This window comes from Haliotis cracherodii, unplaced genomic scaffold (assembly GCF_022045235.1).
Source record: "Haliotis cracherodii isolate W230 unplaced genomic scaffold, xgHalCrac1.p SCAF_24, whole genome shotgun sequence".
NCBI lineage: Eukaryota > Metazoa > Mollusca > Gastropoda > Lepetellida > Haliotidae > Haliotis > Haliotis cracherodii.
Window position 1 is genome coordinate 3,975,208 of NW_027266280.1, and position 21,948 is coordinate 3,997,155.

At 42.5% G+C, this 21,948-nt stretch overlaps 2 protein-coding genes across 2 annotated transcripts; one reads left to right on the plus strand and one right to left on the minus strand.

Moving 5' to 3' along the window:
- Nucleotides 1–2,164: 2,164 nt before the first annotated feature.
- LOC139472434 (venom protein 164-like) lies at nucleotides 2,165–8,522 on the plus strand. Its single transcript, XM_071254912.1, has 4 exons — nucleotides 2,165–2,287; nucleotides 3,426–3,570; nucleotides 7,660–7,785; nucleotides 8,443–8,522. The coding sequence occupies exons 1-4, from the start codon at nucleotides 2,243–2,245 to the stop codon at nucleotides 8,457–8,459; spliced, it is 333 nt and encodes a 110-aa protein (XP_071111013.1). The 5' UTR covers nucleotides 2,165–2,242; the 3' UTR covers nucleotides 8,460–8,522.
- Nucleotides 8,523–12,149: 3,627 nt separating this feature from the next.
- On the minus strand, nucleotides 12,150–16,854 carry LOC139472477 (uncharacterized). The gene is made up of 5 exons (XM_071254953.1): nucleotides 16,782–16,854; nucleotides 14,209–14,374; nucleotides 13,744–13,923; nucleotides 13,367–13,486; nucleotides 12,150–12,230 (listed from the first exon to the last, which is right to left on the minus strand). Exons 1-5 carry the CDS (start codon nucleotides 16,824–16,826, stop codon nucleotides 12,217–12,219), a joined length of 525 nt encoding a protein of 174 aa, XP_071111054.1. The 5' UTR covers nucleotides 16,827–16,854; the 3' UTR covers nucleotides 12,150–12,216.
- Nucleotides 16,855–21,948: the final 5,094 nt, after the last annotated feature.

Here is a 21,948-nt window from a genome sequence, read left to right on the forward strand (position 1 = left end):
GAGTAGTAACCAAGAACATTCTTTCAAAGAGTCCAATAGATTCTTGAAATCATCACAAATCCTAGTGCAATACGACGCTAACAAGGACATGATGACTTGTTTGATAGGTATTACTTAGAAGTTGGCGGATGACAAGATAGACACAATTTTTATGGATAACAACTTCTTTAATACTGTAAAAAGCGACGTTTCGGTATACATCCTTATACCGTTGTCAAGCAAGACTGAATGAGGGACATAGTGCAGAATATATATAGCAAGTGGAGGATGAACAGTAGAGGATTAATCCTCTATTGTTAATCCTCCACTTGCTATATATATTCTGCTCTATGTCCCTCATTCAGTCTTGCTTGACAACGGTATAAGGATGTATACCGAAACGTCGCTTTTTACAGTATTAAAGAAGTTGTTATCCATAACAATTGTGTCTGTCTTGTCAAGGACCTGATGTATGTCAATACGGCCTCAGAGCTGGCCTGTCGCATCAGATGCCTGGCGGAAGTTAAAGACCCATATCTTTCTCGTCTTGATCCCTAAATCAAGCAGAACGTAATTACGCGCAGATTGAGAATCAGTAGGCTGAACATTAACGTCTTTTGCTGAACACTAGCTCCACTGGGTGAACGTTAACGTCTAATGATGTACACTATATCCAAGAGGCTGAACATTAACGTCTTTTGCTGTACACTAGCTCCACGTGGTGAACATTAACGTCTAATGATGTACTCTATATCCAAGAGGCTCAACATTAACGTCTAATGCTGTACACTATATACAAGAGGTTCAACATTAACGTCCAATGCTGTACACTATATCCAAGAGGCTCAACATTAACGTCTTTTGCTGAACACTATATCCAAGAGGCTCAACATTAACGTCCAATACTGTACACTATATCCCGAGGCTCAACATTAACGTCTAATTCTGTACTCTATATCTAAGAAACTCAATTTTAACGTCCAATATTGTACGTTATATCCAAGAGGTTCAACATTAACGTCCAATACTGTACGCTATATCCACGAGGTTCAACATTAACGTCCAATACTGTACGTTATATCCAAGAGGCTCAACATTAACGCCCAATACTGTACGCTATATCCACGAGGCTCAACATTAACGTCCAATACTGTACACGATATCCAAGAGGCTCAACATTAACGTCCAATGATGTACGCTATATCCAAGAGGCTCAACATTAACGTCCAATGATGTACGCTATATCCAAGAGGTTCAACATTAACGTCCAATACTGTACACGATATCCAAGAGGCTCAACACTAACGCCTAATGATGTACGCTATATCCAAGAGGCTCAACATTAACGTCTAATTCTGTACTCTATATCCAAGAAACTCAATTTTAACGTCCAATACTGTACGTTATATCCAAGAGGCTCAACATTAACGTCCAATATTGTACGTTATATCCACGAGGTTCAACAATAACGTCTAATGCTGTACGCTATATCCAAGAGACTCAACAGTAACGTCCAATGCTGTACGTTACATTCAAGAGGCTCAATAATAACGTCCAATGCTGTACACGATATCCAAGAGACTCAACTTTAACGTCTAATGCTGTACGCTATATCCAAGAGACTCAACTTTAACGTCTAATGCTGTACGCTATATCCAAGAGGCTCAACAATAACGTCTAATGCTGTACGCTATATCCAAGAGGCTCAACATTAACGTCCAATGATGTACGCTGTATCCAAGAGGCTCAACATTAACGTCTAATTATGTACTCTATATCCAAGAAACTCAATTTTAACGTCTAATACTGTACTCTATATCCAAGAGGCTCAACATTAACGTCCAATGATGTACGCTGTATCCAAGAGGCTCAACATTGACGTCTAATTATGTACTCTATATCCAAGAAACTCAATTTTAACGTCTAATACTGTACTCTATATCCAAGAGGCTCAACATTAACGTCTAATTATGTACTCTATGTCCACGAGGTTCAACATTAACGTCCAATACTGTACGTTACATTCAGGAGGCTCAACATTAACGTCTTACGATGACCGGGAGCTGCAAGAGGCTGCACATTAACGTCAAATTGCCATGCAACTACAGCCACTGACTATCTCCAGACGTCATATATCTGTACACTGTTGTCTACGGAGTAGTCGATTACTGTGACCCACGCAACCTGCTCCAGGGTTATCGGGACAGTCAAACTAGAGTTCCGCAGCTGCACAACTAGACAGGCGACACAACCCGACACCAGCATGGCGTCCTTCGTCCTTCTTCTAGCAGCCTCCTGTCTGGCCCTGGTGAGTTCTGTTTGTGGTACATAGTGTTTGCATGAAGGTAATAATTGTAAATTTGCACTTCTGAGGCGTCGCAATTACCTGCGTCCTTTAGAGATGTGTTCTTTATTCTTACCAAAACCTATCCCACAAACCCTCTGATCATGTTCCTTATTTCCTGATTTGTCAACACCATACCCGTGTCGCGCTTTAATTTCACCAAAGTGTTATACATCTAAGACCTGCAGCCCTTTTAACCTTACCTCCCAAATCAAGCTGGCACACAGTGAATTAACTGAAATGCTATAAAAATGTGATAAACTTACTTACTCTGTATTCCTATATTGTTATTCGACTCATGTCCCGACTGAAGTGTTAAAGTCTATTATATGTATAATAACCATTCCGGTTGCGCGCACATAAGAAGCGCCGTGAAGATCTGTGTCTTGGTCTTCACCAACCCATGCTTGTCGTAAGACGCGACTATGCTTGTCGCAAGAGGCGACTATGCTTGCCGTAAGAGGCGCGTTACTGGATCGGGTGGTCAGCCTTGACTTGGTTGAAGCCTGTCATCGTATCCCAAATGCATGGATCGATGCTCATGGTGTCAGTGTCATGGTGTCATGGTGGATTTTCCGGTCCAAGCTCGATTGTTTATAGACCACCGTCATAAAGCTGGGATATTGTTGAGTGCGGCGTAAACAACAAACAAACAAACACAATGCCATGTACTAACTCATTCCGCTGACTCTAGCACCAGTATAGGTGTACGCCAAGTGGGAATCGGAATCAAACATGGTAAGGGGGGATAGCCTAGTGGTTAAAGTGTTCGCTCGTCACGCCGAAGATCCGGGTTCGTTTCCCCACACGGGTACAATGTGTGAAGCCAATTTCTGGTCTCCCCCGCCGTGATTGCTGGAATATTGCTTGCTTAAAGCGGCACAACACATTACTCACCGACTCACCCAAACATGGTAAACTGAATAATGAGTTCAGTTAGTTCAATGTTGCTAGCGTTGTCAACTATTGGTCTGTCACTTCCAACTACACAACGTGTGGTCAGAGCGACAAAGGCACAACATTTGTCTCTACTCTTTATGTTCTCTGCCATTTTCTATGTAGTTCTTTTAACACTGAGACGTCAGTTTTCGTATGTTTGCAGGTGTATGGTCAGAACACCACGTCCTGCAGTACGGCCACGCAGTGTCCATCCTACATGTGCTGTCAGCAGGTCAAAGCCTGGCCCCAGGGGCCGATTGGCAAGAGAGCCCTAGGGGAGTGCAGGCCCATTAGGACACAGGGACAGAGTAGGTTGAATGGGGGTGAGGGTTCCCAGAGACCCCGTGGTAGTGGGGCTGGGTAAAGATGGCGAGAGGGTTATTAACCCATTTGTTTGTACATTCATCTGTGATGTAGATTAACTGTGTTGTATGTGGTATATACTGTGCTATATACGAGCTTTATGTGGTATATGCTGTGCTATATATTGTGTTATGTACGAGCTATATGTGGTATATACTGTGCTCTCTATTGTTATGTACGAGCTATATGTGGTATATACTGTACTATATATTGTGCTATATACAAGGTATATGTGGTATATACTGTGTTATATATTGTGTTATGTACGAGCTATATGTGGTATATACTGTACTATATATTGTGCTATATGCGAGCTATATGTGGTATATACTTCGCCATATATTGTGCTATATGCGGGCTGTATGTGGTATATGCTATGCTATATATTGTGTTATGAATAAGCTATATGTGGTATATACTGTACTATATATTGTGCTATATACGAGCTATATGTTTTATATACTGTGCTATATATTGTGTTATGTACGAGCTATATGTGGTATATACTGTACAATATATTGTGCTTTATCATATAATGGGTAGGTTTCTCGGCAGGATAAAGTCAACGGATAAAAACGGTATCCGTTGCGGTCATATGCGGATAGAGATGCAAATATCAAAGGTCAAGTAGGGACTACTTTCAGTGTTTATAAACAAACATGGCGTCGCCCTTGTCATTCGGCGATCGAGTCAGAATTAACCATCGGGAATCTGTTGAAACAACTGGGATAATTGCTATCATTATCAAAATAACAGACTGAGTCTAATATACTGAAAATCAGTGTCTAACTGTGCTGTATCGAAGGCATTTTATATGTTGTGGCAACTTTGGACATATAAATTTCGAAACAATTTTGCGAGGGCACTAGGCCTAGCCAACCGGGATCAGTTGCCATATCTGTGCTTGTATACCTCTGCGGCTTGGAACCTTTTCCACAAATTAAAATAGATGGATTTGGCCGAAATATGTTCGAAATGTTACCTTGTTTCGTTTTGTATAACGTTATGACAGGACAGACCGACTGTCAACAACATCTGACCGTGGCCGTGACGTCTCATAGACTAGGGTTAGAGTAGCTTCCCTTTGACAAAGGGCAGTTACTCTAGCGGACAGACCGATGGATTGCCGCGAAAGGCAAGTAAAAACAAATGTTGGTTTGCGTATATGTTGTTTCGCCACTGTATAAGAAACAGATTTCAGTTTAAACTATATTGGTTACTGTCACTGTCCGACTGATACATCACTTACCCTGTGACGTAATAAATATTTATGCGCGCATTTCAGGAAAACTCGCAATATTTCGGTAATGTTTGTGAGATGGAAAGCGATTTTCAAGCACAGAATTGAAGAATGACAGTACCTGATAAAGAGGTTATCACGCTTGTGTGTTTGGGGATGGTAACTATCCTGTATTAGGAATATGCACTATGTATTTAGCTCGCCAAGGCTCGCTAAATACAATGTTTATTCCTAATACAGGATAGTTACCATCCCCAAACACGCGTGATCACCTCTATATATACGAGCTAGATAGTATACACTGTGCTATTAGCTGCAGAGGCCGTATCCCTGTGTTGTTCCCTATACACGTCTTGAACTTGATACACAGAGCTAACGACTGTCCATCCCATAGTATTTTCCAATAAGATTCCCGATTCGAAACTAATGCACATGACTCGTAATGCCAGGGCAACTGCAACACGATTCGCCTCCTAAATCACTCGCCTTCAAACACGTGTACTTACATTTTCGAATAATCATCTTTCTATGTACTTATCGGGATGGAATCATAGTATACGGAGTTTGGGCTTATAAAAAGCCTTTACCGGTCCGGTGTCGTACTCAGTAAGTACATATATTGTTCAATATATCTAAAATATAAGTACTGATATTTGAAGACATGTGTCTTGGGAGTGAATCTTTTTGCATTTTTTATTAGACCACGAGGCATGCAATTTCCTAAAGTATATAAATTGCAGTGCAAATTTGTATCGGGCATCTATCAGGAAAACTCCACGTCAAATACTACGCTATGTGTGGTAAATACGTGCTATATGTGTTATATACTGCACAATGTGTGGTAAATACGTGCTATATGTGGTATATACTGCGCTATGTGTGGTAAATGCGTGCTATATGTGGCATATACTGTGCTATATGTGGTATATACTGTGCAATATGTGGTATATACTGTGCTATATGTGGTATATACTGCGCTATGTGTGGTATATATTGTTCTATATGTGGCATATACTGTGCTATATGTGGTATATATTGTGCTATATGTGGTATATACTGTGCTATATGTGGTAAATATTGTGCTATATGTGGTATATATTGTGCTACATGTGGTATATACTGTGCTATATGTGGTATATACTGTGCTATATGTGGTATGTACTGTGCTATATGTGGTATGTATTGTGCTATATGTCGTATATACTGTGCTAAATGTGGTATATACTGTGCTATATGTGGTATGTACTGTGCTATATGTGGTATATATTGTGCCATATGTGGTATATACTGTGCTATATGTGGTATATACTATGCTATATGTGGTATATACTGTGCTATATGTGATATATACTATGCTATATGTGGTATATACTGCGCTATATGTGATATATACTATGCTATATGTGGTATATACTGCGCTATGTGTAGTACATATGTTTTGGTTACAACTGCCTGTGTTACGAACACGAGGAAAACTTACTTTCATCCAAGATTAGATCTTTTAGATAGCATTGGTAACTGCAGCTGTCTTGGGTCACAGGAGTAACACTGCTGCCCGCTCAGACAGTACACGATTTACGTCAGCAGATTGTGCCACTATGTTAAGACCATAAATACGCAATTATCATAATTCAAAGATACACTGGATATATGACCTGTTAAAGTTGCGTCATACATTCAAATCTTGGACTGAAATGTTCTCACATGTTCAAATGTTTGACTAGTCATTTTCTGTCATACACTTAGAGTTTGGATCATGCTCAAATACTTTAACAAGGCTAAATGGTCGAAAAGGGGGATTTTACCAACCATTAGCAAGTCTGTGACCAAAGATGATTTCTTTACCGTGCGTTAGGACTGTATGTATCCACAACAAAATCTTGTATTAAAGGATTGTTCATGTTCAACGATCGTCGGGTCATAGGTTTTCGGACATCATATATTTTCGGACCGCCATGGTTATCGCGATTCCCCGCGCTATAACAAGGAGTGTGGCGTCACACAAGCATTGTAAATACTCAGATGATGACCTGTCTTTACGATAAAGTCGTCTCTTATAAGTGAGTGAGATGAAATTACAAATAATAGTCCGAAAACCCATAGCACGGAGATACTTGTACTTCCGTTTTCACATATTTTAGCCTAACGTGTACATGAAGTGATGCTACAAGTCCAACACGTGTGTTGAAAAGATTAGTTCTCTTTCGTAACGTTGTTGTCCTCAGGACTGTCCGGAGTGCGAAAGTTCGTTGGTTCGATCCCCTGGCTGAAGGTACTTGTTATTACCTTGCCTGGCGGTCGGCTTTAAGCTGAGAAAACAAGGACTTGTCGGCTTGGAGTCAGTGTGTTGCGTCTGAGTAGGGTATATATGTTGAGCTAACATCTCACCTGTGACGTCATCCCCATCACTCCCTACTGTGACGTCATCCCCATCACTCACCTACGGTGACGTCATCCACCACTAAGCTACTGTGTCGTCATCCCATCACTCAACTACTGTGATGTCATCCCTATCACTCCCTCCTGTGACGTCATCATTATAACCCCCTGCTGTGATGTCATCCCTATCACTCCCTACTGTGACGTCATCATTATCACTCCTCCCTGCTGTGATGTCATCCCCATCACTCACCTACTATGTCGTCACCCCATCACTCACCTACTGTGACGTCATCCCTATCACTCCCTACTGTGACGTCATCATGATCACTCCCACTGCTGTGACGTCATCATTTTCACTCATCCTTGTTGTGACGTCATCCCCATCACTCACCTACTGTGACGTCATCTCCAGGTTGCTGGGTGAAGAACAGGCCTCTTGACGGCACGCGCCCCCTGCAGGTTATGGACGAGTGTCCGTGTGAGTCGGGACTCAGATGTGTCGGCATTGGCGCCACCGTCGTGCCATATGGAGAAGCAGGTAAATCTACCCTCGTAGGAATTATTCCTGAGTAGTAGTAGCAGAAACAGCAGCACGGCTGTAGTCATTGTAATAGTAGCAGTAACAGTAGCAGTAATTATAGTAGCAGTAGTAGTAGTAGTAGTAGTAGTAGTAGTAGTAGTAGTAGTAGCAGTAGTAGTTTGTTTGTGTGTTTGTTTGTTTATTTGTTTGTTGTTTAATCCGCACTCAGCCTTATTCCAACTATATGACGGCGGTCAATAAATAATCGAATCTGGACCAGACAATCCAGTGATTGACATGATGAGCATCGATCAACGCAATTGGGATACGATGACATGCATCAACCCAGCCTGACCACCAGATCCCGTTAACCGCCTCTTTCGACAAACATAGTCGCCTTTTACGGCAAACATGCGTTGCTGAAGAACTAGCAAGTGGTTGTAGTAGCAGTAGCAGTAGTAGCAGTAGTAGCCGTTGCGTCACCGGCAGCAGAAATAGTAGTAGTATTGACGACGTTAGAATGATATAAGAGCGCCATGTTTAATATACAGCGCGGGGTGGAACTGCGCATTCCGACCAAGGTATAAGGCTGACAAAGGAAGAATCACAACAGAACAATAACACACTACACATGATGAACTATCGTAAGTTTGACATACATTTCATCTGTTGTAGGCAACTGCGCGATGTGAGGATCACAACGTTGTAATAACCGGCATTACGTGGGACGATCGTTTAATAAAGATCATAATATATTCTTGGCTTACTTTTTTACGCAAGCGAGTTATTTAAGAAAAGAAGGGATGTATTTTGTGATGCAAAAGCAGTTATACTTGTATTTGTATGTTTGAAAACAGCCCAGGTCTTACACTGGCTATTCTCAGGTGTTACCGTTATATATTTACACTTAGTTTTTCCTGATCTTCCGTATAAATGTCATATCTGATTTCACCTGGAACATGCATGTGTATAAATGTTATATCTGATCTCACGTGGAACATCCATTTGTATAAATATCATATCTGATTTCACGTGGAACATCCAGGTGTATAAATGTTATCTCTGAACTCACGTGGAACATCCAGGTGTAATAAGGTTATATCCGATCTCCCGTGGAACATCCATGTGTGTAAATGTTATATCTGATCTCACGTGGAACATCCAGGTGTATTGATGTTATATCTGAACTCACGTGGAACATCCAGGTGTATTAATGTTATATCTGATCTCCCGTGGAACATCCATGTGTATAAATGTTATATCCGATCTCCCGTGGAACATCCAGGTGTATTAATGTTATACCTGATCTCACGTGGAACATCTTACCCTACACGTGAATGTAGGATTCTGGCTGGCTGAGACCCATTCTATTATTTTCGAATGTACTAAACTGTTAAGTACATTACCTACATATTTCCATATTTCCCTAGCTACATATTTCCCTATTTCCCTCGCTCGAATTGTCGAACAATTGGCATTACATTTGCAACATACCGACCGCATTGTGTATCTCCATTTCATTATGTAAGATGACATTCCCCTACAGATATTTCCCTATCCCCTACAGATATTTCCCTATCCCCTACAGATATTTCCCTATCCCCTACAGATATGTCCCTATCCCCTACAGATATTTCCCTACCCCCTACAGATATTTCCCTACCCCCTACAGATATTTCCCTACCCCCTACAGATATTTCCCTATCCCCTACAGATATTTCCCTACCCCCTACAGATATTTCCCTACCCCCTACAGATATTTCCCTACCCCCTACAGATATTTCCCTATCCCCTACAGATATGTCCCTATCCCCTACAGATATGTCCTATCCGCTACAGATATTTCCCTACCCCCTACAGATATTTCCCTATCCCCTACAGATATGTCCCTATCCCCTACAGATATGTCCCTATCCCCTACAGATATGTCCCTATCCCCTACAGATATGTCCCTATCCCCTACAGAAATGTCCCTATTCCCTACAGATATGTCCCTATCCCCTACAGATATGTCCTATCCCCTACAGATATGTCCTATCCCCTACAGATATGTCCTATCCCCTACAGATATGTCCTATCCCCTACAGATATGTCCCTATTCCCTACAGATATGTCCCTATTCCCTACAGATATTTCCCTATCCCCTACAGATATTTCCCTATCCCCTACAGATATGTCCCTATCCCCTACAGATATGTCCCTATCCCCTACAGATATGTCCCTATCCCCTACAGAAATGTCCCTATTCCCTACAGATATGTCCCTATCCCCTACAGATATGTCCTATCCCCTACAGATATTTCCCTATCCCCTACAGATATTTCCCTATCCCCTACAGATATTTCCCTATCCCCTACAGATATGTCCTATCCGCTACAGATATTTCCCTATCCCCTACAGATATTTCCCTATCCCCTACAGATATTTCCCTATCCCCTAGAGATATGTCCTATCCCCTACAGATATGTCCCTATTCCCTACAGATATTTCCCTATCCCCTACAGATATGTCCCTATCCCCTACAGAAATGTCCCTATTCCCTACAGATATGTCCCTATCCCCTACAGATATGTCCTATCCCCTACAGATATTTCCCTATCCCCTACAGATATTTCCCTATCCCCTACAGATATTTCCCTATCCCCTACAGATATGTCCTATCCGCTACAGATATTTCCCTATCCCCTACAGATATTTCCCTATCCCCTACAGATATTTCCCTATCCCCTACAGATATGTCCCTATCCCCTAGAGATATGTCCTATCCCCTACAGATATGTCCCTATTCCCTACAGATATTTCCCTATCCCCTACAGATATTTCCCTATCCCCTACAGATATGTCCCTATCCCCTACAGATATGTCCCTATCCCCTACAGAAATGTCCCTATTCCCTACAGATATGTCCTATCCCCTACAGATATGTCCCTATCCCCTACAGATATGTCCCTATCCCCTACAGATATGTCCCTATCCCCTACAGATATGTCCCTATTCCCTACAGATATATCCCTATCCCCTACAGATATTTACCTATCCCCTACAGATAATTCCGTATCCCCAACAGATATGTCTCTATCCCCTACAGATATGTCCCTATCCCCTACAGATATTTCCCTATCCCCTACAGATATTTCCCTACTTCCTACAGATATGTCCTATCCCCTACAGATATGCCCCTATCCCCTACAGATATTGCCCTATTTCCTACAGATATTTTAAGAATTAAATAGATCTAAGGGGAAAAACTAAAATATTATCTTCTGTCGTCTGTTATTTTTCGATGAATGTGTAAAATGAAAGAAGTGGATAAACGTCTAACCGCGGTATTCTTACAGATTCAGCCCAAAGCACGCATGTATAAGACACACTGGAACATAATTAGGTGTCCGGTGGGATAGATTCGTGGTTCGCCACTCACTCCAGACCACCACTTCAGTTCATGCGTTAAGGGTGTTCTCGCTGTCTCGACCATTGGAAACCCGCAAAACATGCACAAAACTGTGTGAGATCTATGAACAATTCTCGAGATCTAGCGTTCTCGCATTTTTAGTTTCAAATGTCGAGATCTCAGGATTATAATTTACAGTAGTCTACATCTGACCAACCATATCTCGATTTTCGTGGAATATACACCAATCAGCAATACAATACACACATTCCACGGGATGCATCTAAAAAGGTTATATATGTTTATATAAAATAGCTAAGTTATAAATCGCAAAGAACAATGAACATCGAAGCGTGGTTTATTTCGCGATAAAACATTGTTCCATCATGACGTCATTTCCGGAGATTCAAAAAATGCGCTCGCAACTTGATGACATCATATATTGGACGACGTTATTTTTTAGAAGGAAGTGTCGAGTGAGTTGTCTCCCATAGATGTAGCAGATAAACGTAGTGTCCGGACGATCGCATCCAAAAGTGGCAGCGATATCAATGATAATCGGTATTAGGAGAAAAGGTACAGATAATTGACATGAGGATTGTGAGAATATGCGGGAAATACCGAACTTAACCCACCTGTTTGTAAAATGGACTTGTCCGACCTTTCTATTCGCGGATTCTATTCAGGGAGTCATCATTATTAAATTTTGAGTAAATATGTTTGACGTTTGTACATTTGAGAATAAACAACTCCCACAATATTTCTTATATTGGGTGGTGTGTTAGCTTGGGGGTGAAAGTGTTTGTTCGTCATGACGAAGTCCGGGTTCGCTTCCCACATGCATATGTGTGCAATATGTGTCCCCTGCTATTGCTAAACACAACGTGTCAGGTTGGTGGAGGTAAACCAGAGTGGCGCAGCCTACTGGGCCACCAGCCCCTCATGTTACCTGTATATTGAAATGTCAAGTAAAAGAACACATAACGTATACTCTCATTCATATATGTATTCCAATTTATTTTAAAAAGTCTTCTTGGTGATTTTCTTGGGAGTTTCTGTTAGGTGCAAATGCCTGAAACACAACAATGACTCTGTAACAAACCAGGTTAATTTGCTGACAGTGTAACACAGGTAATATATGACCTACTATTGCAAGGTGTGTGTGTGTGTGTGGGGGGGGGGGGGGGGGGGGGCGGGTGGCCAAGTCGTCTAAGGCGCCGCTATTCTCTGTGAAGAGATGCTTCCCTTGGGCACGCCAGAAACCTATGATTGTGGGTCCGATTATGTTTCTAGGTTTGTCAGCACCATACCCGTGCTCGTGGGTTTCACACAAGCGATAAACGTCCTGCATCACTTCGGGCTTTCCTCCCACATTAAGCTTACACGTCGCAATATAACTGGAATACTGTTAAAAGCGGCGTTAAACCCAACTCACTCACTATTGCAAGGTAAAGGAATCTGTCTGACAATAGGTGGCCATAGTAAGGGCCAATGGCGGTCAAGCATTTAGCTCGTTCGGTTATTACATAAATCACGACTTCGATTCCCTACAAGACTACATATAGTATGTGACACCCGTTGTAGGTGTCTTTCCTTGATTGCTTCAAGGTAACTGATTATCCAAGTGATGTCACAGGAATGGTTGGATGTATAGGGGCGTGGCAGGAGGTGGCCGGACGTGACGATGCGGCGGGATGTGACTGAATGTGATATGTGAACGGGCGTGACAGAGTGTCGGGATGGGATTGGGTGTGGCAGGACATGGCAGTTAGGACGTGACAAGAATTACAGGAATGTACAAGGCATCAACTAATGTATTGAACTACGCATTAACCAAGGCATTAACTAAGGCATTAACTAAGTCATTAGCCATGACATTAACTAAGTCAACAGCCAGGGTATTAACCAAGGCATTAACCAAGGCACCGGCTAAGGCATTAACCAAGGCACCAGCTAAGGCATTAACCAAGGCATTAACCAAGGCACCAGCTAAGGCATTAACCAAGGCACCAGCTAAGGCATTAACCAAGGCACCAGCTAAGGCATTAACCAAGGCACCAGCTAAGGCATTAACCAAGGCACCAGCTAAGGCATTAACCAAGACATTAACCAAGCCATCATCCAAGGCATTAACCAAGCCATTAACCAAGGCATTAACCAATGCAACAGCCAAAGCTTTACCAATTATTGCAACTCCATGATACCCACCTAGCGTCTTGTCGGCGTCGTCAATAAGTGTGCAGTTGTACTTAACGTTACAGGGGCAACTCTTCACCAGTCCATCAGGGCGGGGGTTGTTACTGCTGTTGAAGTGGTCAGCTCGGCAGTCTGCACAGAAGACGTCAATTAATGTACACAAGATCATTCCAGGTATCTTCAGCAGACAATGGACAAGATCAGACCAGAACCTTTCCCCATTCAATTTCACAGGGAGCTTATGCAAACATGAGACGGTCATGTTCTATTGATGAGTACAATGAATCAATCATGCATTTCCATTAAAAGACCAGTCTGGCGTTTCGTTTTCCCCTTTATGGTATACCTGAAGTTCGTCCGACATCAATTCACTCTACTTGGAAGTTTACCTGAATCGTAGTGTCCCAGCTTGTCACACACCCCGAGGTACACCCCCAGGTCAGCCCCCCTCCGCCCGAACCCCGGCCCCTGCACCCACTCCGCGCAGCACTCGTTGTCGGCGCAGTCGTCTCCGTCGTTGCATCTGCGAGGTAACGCCGCCCTATCAGACGCCGACCTCATACACACACCTGGAGAGAGTGAGTCAGTGGTCAGTATCACATATACCTGGATGTCACAACATGTGAAGGGAGTAAGAAGCGTGACACTCCGTCACTTTAAACCTTGCATCTAAGCATCATTCACATCTAACCGTCAGACGATGTTCAGGAAAGTTCAGGGAAGTCGTCCTTTCCATCAACCGTTAAACATCGACAAAAGCCGTAATTTGCATATCAAGACCTATAAATGGTATGATGACTAAACATTGGAAGATTACATATTATGTTTGAGACTCAGATGCATCTATACCCTACTTCTGAGATCCGACGTTTCAGTGAAACATCTCCCAGGTGGCGCTACTCCTCGTCTCCCGAAACGTCCGTCCGACTCGGTCACGTGTACACAACATTCATCATCCGGGCAACCGGTGGAGGAAAAGCACCACTTTTGACTTCCCGGAGGATATGGTCGCTGCAGCAACTGCAAGATGATCGGACAATACCACTAAATACTTTCCCCACGTAACATGTTTTCGAGCCCATAAACAGTACGTAACCATGCGCTTAATGACGTAATCAAGGTAGGCTCTTCAAAGCTCACCGAAGAAGTGTTCGCCACTTGTCACTGAAGTTATGTTGCGAATTAAGCAAAAGAGGTAAGATATACAATAGGTAATGAAAAGTTACTTTTTCACAAGTGCAGCGGCTGCTGTTTGTACACTTCCTGTCTGTAATGTCATGTGACTGATCATCTATTTTTAACTCGACTGTCATGGAGGGGCTCGAAATCAGGTGACGGTGACAAGATGGTGCCTGATATTCTCGTCTCGTCTCGTCTTGCTTGGCGAAGCATTATCATGATTAATTTGACCCGATGTAAACAGTTGTGAACAGATATAAATGTTCTCAAAGGTACATGTAAGGCTTAATTTTAGTGTATTGTGATTGTCATTAGACACGTAATGAGAAATGCTTCTTTTGGACTCGAAAACACGGTACACGAGGATACACTGTATCCTGACCCGCCGTGATATTGCTGGAATATTGCTAAAAGCGGCGTAAAACCTCACTCACTCACTCACTCACTCACTCACATTATGTCCTGAACACACTCAGGTAATCGAATCCTAGAGCAAGGCTCGGGTTTAGATGGACTCGAGTACCCAAGCTCACCTAGCGCGACATTCGGCACCACTCGACCCTTTCCGTAACCTGCAAGAAGACTCGTCCCCCTATCGATGAATGTTATGTGCGAAAATACGACAAATCAATTAGAATGCGCGTATGATTTCAAGTTCTTCATCCAAGAATCCCTCAGAAATAATTTTTGATTTTACATATGTCCTACATCTAAAATTATACCCAAGACACAGTTAAGTGTGTTCAATCACACTATAATTCTGCACGTCCCGATGTGCTTTAAATTGCATCTGAAATATGTATAATATATGGGTAAATATATGTAAACCATTACGCAATGAGTTGACAATTGTTTTAGGTATGCCCGTTTGCGCTAAGACGGAACCCGGTCGCATAAATGGCCATGAGAGGGGCACGAGTCGGTATTCGGCTTGTCCCGGAATAACACGAGTTGGTCACGAATGCTAGCGCGACTCCTTCGTTACGCTCTCGGGGTCATCCCTGCCACTGGTGTGCAAACGGCCATTACAAAAATATATATTTGCCCTCTAACACCAAATGTAGTGGCATTTATAGATGTATGTATCTATGTTGTTGGGGGAATGCCGTTATACTGAATTGAGAAAAAATGTAAGACTCATTTACCACGTACCAGATGAATTTACGTTTGTTCGTTTAATCAGATTCGGTCGATTTTGTAATGTAAGCGTTTGGGAGCTTTGATTGATGACAGTGATGGTATAGAGAGCTCCACGAATGCGCTGTGAAGAGCTTCTAGAGTGCCAGACCAGGGGAGGTAACTCGCAACATCACTTCTCTAACGCGTGTTCAGGCATTGACGAGAAGCAGTACAGTGGCTTGACGCATTTTAACTGAAATGATGGTGAGACAAAAAGACCAAAATGTCGATTGTGTAACAAGTTGTATTACTGTAGAAAACGGGTACTTGAGTTGGGGTCTCCCCTCCATTGTAACACACTATTGGACCGCCACACCCCTCCATAGTGAGTGAGTGAGTGAGTATGGTTTTACGCCGCTTTTAGCAATATTCCAGCAATATCACGGCGGGGGGACACCAGAAATGGGCTTCACACATTGCACCCATGTCGGGAATCGAACCCGGGTCTTCGGCGTGACGAGCGAACCCTTTAACCACTAGGCTACCCGACCGCCCCACACCCCTCCATAAGATAGGAAACAGTGTGTGTTTAATCAGTGTGTTAAAAGCTTTACACTGACGTGGAAGAGATTAATCAGGGTTTCAATCCTGCCCCACACTGAAACACGTGGTAGCTCTTGTGCTACTGTCTACCCAGCAGCGAATGGGTACCCGGCAGGATGAGATGGTAATGTGACTGTTAACCTTTTAGCGCCTCACAGGCAGCTTGGGTTGTTTACTCCCCAGGGAGATGAGAATGAAAATCGTTGAGTGAGTGAGTTGGATTTCACGCCGCCTTTTGCAGTATTGCAGTAATATCCCGGCAGGGGACAACAGAAATGGGATTCGCACATTGTACCAATGGGGATTCGAGTTCTGGAGAGCGAACGCTTCAAGTACTTGGCTACCCCAACGCTCCGGTCAATTTTACATCTACGATTGAACAGCTCATTATGTAAAAGACTGCACAACGTGAAATTACATGAAGTTACATCACGTGGAGCTGACACGCCGTAAGATGACTCTAATGCTGTTCAAAGAGACCAAACTGACACAGTCGTGTATAATAAGTATAACGCAACATTCTTACCTGGGCTGTCTTAAACAGGAATATCGCAAGTAAAATCTTAAACATTGTGTCGTGGTGTCCTGTAGTGCGAAGATAAAAGATAGAAGGCTCGCCTGAGGTCTTATCTGGCACAGTCGTCACACTTCTCACCCCACACACGCCGCAGTATAGAGTTACAGGCAATCATAGATTCACCTTTATGTTCTCAGTGTTAATCTTTTCACTCTAGGGTTTGTTTGTTTGTTTGTTATTATACGCCACACTCAGCGACATTCCAGCTGTGTGACGGCGGTCTGTAAATAATCGAATCTGGACCAGACAATCAGACGATTGATATCATGAGCATCGATCCACGCAATTGTCATATGTTAACAGGATGCCACATAGCGACAGGCTAAGAGAGTCGCCTCATCATCGAATCCAAGGTGTTGGATGTATAACAAATTCTGTTGCATGTTTGCGGGGCTGCTGAAAAAAAGCTTAATTTCCTGGAATGAATTTTGAAAGATATTTCTTTAATGAAGAGACGGGACATGAGGGAGTGCCAGTTGAATAAACTGTTTTTACGGACATCTTTATCCCCAATCCTACTCGGTCTATACTTAGTGGCATCGCTGCAGGTCAATGGGTTGGTTCAAGCCGATGTCATGTGTTTCCACACGAAATAAACCTGGATAACACCTTGCTATATTCCAGCTATACGACGATGGCATAAAAATACTCCATTCTGGACCAGACAATCCAGTGATTGATATTATGAGCATCGTCCCACGCCGTCGGGGTACGATGACGCGCGTTCAACCAAGTGACCAAGCCTGACCACCCGATCCAATAAGTCGTCTCGCATGACAAGCATAGGCTGCTGAGGACCAATTCCAACGCGGAATCTCCACATTCAGTTGTCGTGAGTATGACGAAACTTGAGCAAGAACTGGAGAATGTGGCAGATAGAGGTGATTCCTGATCTTGTGACCGAAGATGTTTCTCGCCGCTGTCAAGCCCGAGCTAAAAGATACTTAGCCATCATCATGATGACAACCTGTCTCTGGTCACTTTGCGAAAAGTAGCCTAGTTGTTAAGCGTTCGCTCGTCACACCGACACCGATTCCCGACATGGGTACAATGTGTGAAGCCCATTTCTGGTGTCCTTCGCCGTTATATTGCTGGAATATTACTAAAAGCGGCGTAAAACCATACTCATTCACTCACTTTGCGTAAACGCAACAAAGTGACGCCTAAGAACGCAGTCATAATAAGGATTTCCTTAAGCTTTCAAAGTTAGTCCCGTGAAGATTCAGGGTAAGAAGTGCTCTTCAGTAACCCATGTCGTCGTAAGAGGCGACTAACGGGATCGGGTGGTCAGTCTCGCTGACTAGGTTCATGCATGTCATCGTATCCCAATTGCGTAGATCGATGCTCATGATGTCAATCACTGGATTGTCTGGTCTGGACTCGACTATTTACAGACTGCCGTCATAAAGCTGATCGCGGAGTTAAACAACAAACAAACAAAAACAAAAACAAACAAATCAAAGTTTTACCGGCATCAGAACACTATATCCGACGAAATAGTTGTCATGATAAATATTACATTGGGAGCTGGTGGTATCAAACTGAATCCTGGAATTGTGGTTTGGGGCCGGGATGTTTTTTCGAGACCGGATAATTTTTCTGCCACTGCCGAACAATTTATTTTGCTTGCCGAACAATTTTGCTTGTTTGAGGGGCATGGTAAGGTAGATGTCGGAGTGCGGTTTCTGTACATGTAGTTGCATATTGCATGTCTGCAAGTGCATATGTAATTGTATTAAGTTTATGTATATACCAATGCACCCCTTCCCTTCAAAATACACCAATCATAATCCACATAACGACCAAAGGACAGTTTAACCTTTAAACGCTGGAGTTCTCACGGCCTTAATATAGGTAATTGTTTTCATAGATTAGTATTTGATTTGATATAATCTTAGATGGACAATAATGACCAGCCACAAAGGGTAACACTGACCAAACCCAGATAAGATACCTGATATAGTTGGGAACATAAAGACATGCTGAGTCTAGCTCTCCTCTGTGCTGTGGTAGGTGTGTGGCAGATCCTTTTTTTAACTGTTTAAATCATGTATTTAAAACCATTTTAAACCCGAAACCTCATTTCCAAACAATCAGTGTTATGTCTGTCTGTCTGTGTCAAGGGACTTTCATCAGTAACAATGATTTCATTGACCCTGAATAGGACAGCGAAACGTCTTGGCCCACGTGATCGGCAGAATGTGTTCAATTAGTAAAACCTTAGGTTAGAAACATATTACATGTCTTGGTATAAACGGGAATTATGTTTGGACTGATTTTCTTTGGATATGTAAGCAGGACAAACGTACCGTGAATATATTTATCTAGTCATGGTGAGTTTTCTTGTCAGTTATCCATACCTATTTATTTGATCATATCAGAATAAACTTACATTGGACCATGTCTGATAGTTTTCATACAATCTTTCAAAGCTTGCAGTAGGTATGAAATTTGACATTTCGAGTTGTCCAAAAACGATCTTTAAAATGCCTCCTGCTTTTTAAATTTGGTACAATGTCAATGGAGGCAGTACCGTCACAAATCAGGGGTTACCTGTAGTGATGCCGCCACACACATCGTGTACAGTTTCCTTCTATCAGATGGAGTGTCGGTAGAGGGTACATACTACATTTCAGATACAAATTACCACACATATGGTAGATATTTACGTATGTGTACTCAAGAGTGGCAAAAAGCGTGTATCTGACCATTCATACTTTGGGATGGGCTGTGCCTTATATTTTATTATTTGATCGCAAGTTGAATGATTTTGCATGTGCATAAAACCCATACAGGTATTCCGGGCATATATTGCCCCTGTACTTGTGGAGCTGACTCAATAAACTCATGTTGGTTGGTTGGTTGGTTTGTTGTTTAACGCCGCACTCAGTAATATTCCAGCTATATGACGGCGGTCTGTAAATAATCGAGTCTGGACCAGATAATCCAGTGATTAATATCATGAGCACCGATCCACGCAATTGGGATCGATGACATGCATCAACCAAGTCAGCGAGCCTGACCACCCGACCCCGTTAGTCGCCTTTTACGACAAGCAGTCACCTTCTACGGCAAGCATGGGTTGCTGAAGACCTATTCTACCCCGGAATCTTCACGGGTCAATAAACTCATATGGTTCATTTGGCGTATTGTGTGTCACTTTATCCCATGCTGTCAATCACTGGTTGGGCTGTTCCAGAGACGAACATTCTCTTACTAGCGTTTTCATGTCAGTACAAATAGGTTAGATAAGTCAAGTAGGATATTTCATGTCAAAAATGTGTGTGGACATCACGGAGTGTACCGTATCTCTCCCCAGCTGACTGTGTGGGTGGAGGGTGTTCCCACGGGGTGTCACACTGGGGCTACGTGTGGGGACAGGCAGTGTTGTGTGGACGTCAACACCGTCTCCAGTCGTCGTGATGCTGCTGCTGCTGCTGCCGCTCCCGGTGTATGTGTCGACATGGGAGGTGTCAGCGCAAGTAGGTGTCTCAGACTTGGTGTAAGACAGTGGAATGGAATACATTGCGTAAACGGTAATCGATAAAGAGTGGAACAGGGATGTAATTGTCGCTGAGGAAGAAGGGTGACCTTAAAAGGATACTTCACTACAAATTTAATCACCAATGTGTGTTATATATAAAAATACAATATAATATTTGTATTATATATTTGTATTGCAATTCCTTTCTATAATCACAGGAGTCCGTATCTAAAAATAGACGCCCTCGTGCATATTCATGACCATGTGGAGATGGTCATGAATATGCATGAGGGCGTCTATTTTTAGATACGGACTCCTGTGCTATAATATATATACAAAGTACACAATTCATTGAGATCAGTTTAGTACGTTAGCCATGTCAGGATCCACTATCTGCATCACTCTGAGTTTAAACACAATGTTACCAGATGGTTACAGATTGATGAAATCGAAGTTGAACATGCCCATGAATAATTTCGTAACGAATGATGACGACATGTTTCACATAAGCACATACTTTTGCCGCGCCTTATTCTTGCGACCAATTAAAGCCATCTACTGTCATGAACAATGTGTAAAGCAGCCAGGCTCTAGGCAACAAGACAAACAAATGTCTCTGAACGATTCACCTTGTCCAAAAGTTAAATGACAACTGTTACGTGTCGATTCCCAAATTGAAACAATATATTAACCCAGAAATCTGTGCGTAAAAGAACTTAGTGTGAAACCATGAACCAACCAACAAATGGTGTATAATCAACAAATGTATTACAATAATTATCTAGGTTTACAAATCAATACAAATTACTGCACAACAATTACAATGGCAGTACACAGTAGTGTGATTGTACAATATTCAACGGCAATGTATAATATAATGGCTGTGGTTAGTTGTCGTCAGATACAAAATTACAGTGGTGATAGGAAAAGTCAGTGATAATAATATATATTCACCCAGCAGCGACAGTGGTCAAGCTTCCGAGATGGGCTATAGCTAGGTAGGTAATCAGAGATGATGAGTGATCCTCACATGAAAGCTGGCCCCGAAGCGATGAAATGTGTTAGATATGTAAACACGCTTTTGTCCCACTATATATGTAGTCCTTCTAGCTACTGGAAATTTCTACATAGTGCCCTCACCAGTCAAGCGGCACTAGAACATTACAGAATATTCTGCATGAGTCCACGATATACCGGACATTTACGTCACACTAGCATCTACATATAGTAACTTCCTGACGACTGCGTACATTAAATTAGTCTGATACTGCCAGCTCCTATTGTATTATGTACCATGACAACCATTTCGTCGGAAACAGTGTTCTGATGCCCGTAAAACCAAGCCGAGTCAACTTTGATTTGTGTGTTTGTTGTTTAACTCTCAGCAATATTACAGCTATATGACGGTGGTCTGTAAATAATCGAGTCCAGACCAGACAGTCCAGTGATTGACATCATGGGCATAGATGAACGCAATTGGGATACGATTGGGATACCAAGTCAGCGAGGCTGACGACCCGGTCCCGTTAGTCGCCTCGATATAGCGGACATTTACACGTCACACTAGCATCTACATATAGTAACTTCCTGACGACTTGCTTACATTAAATAATTCTACATTCCTGACGACCA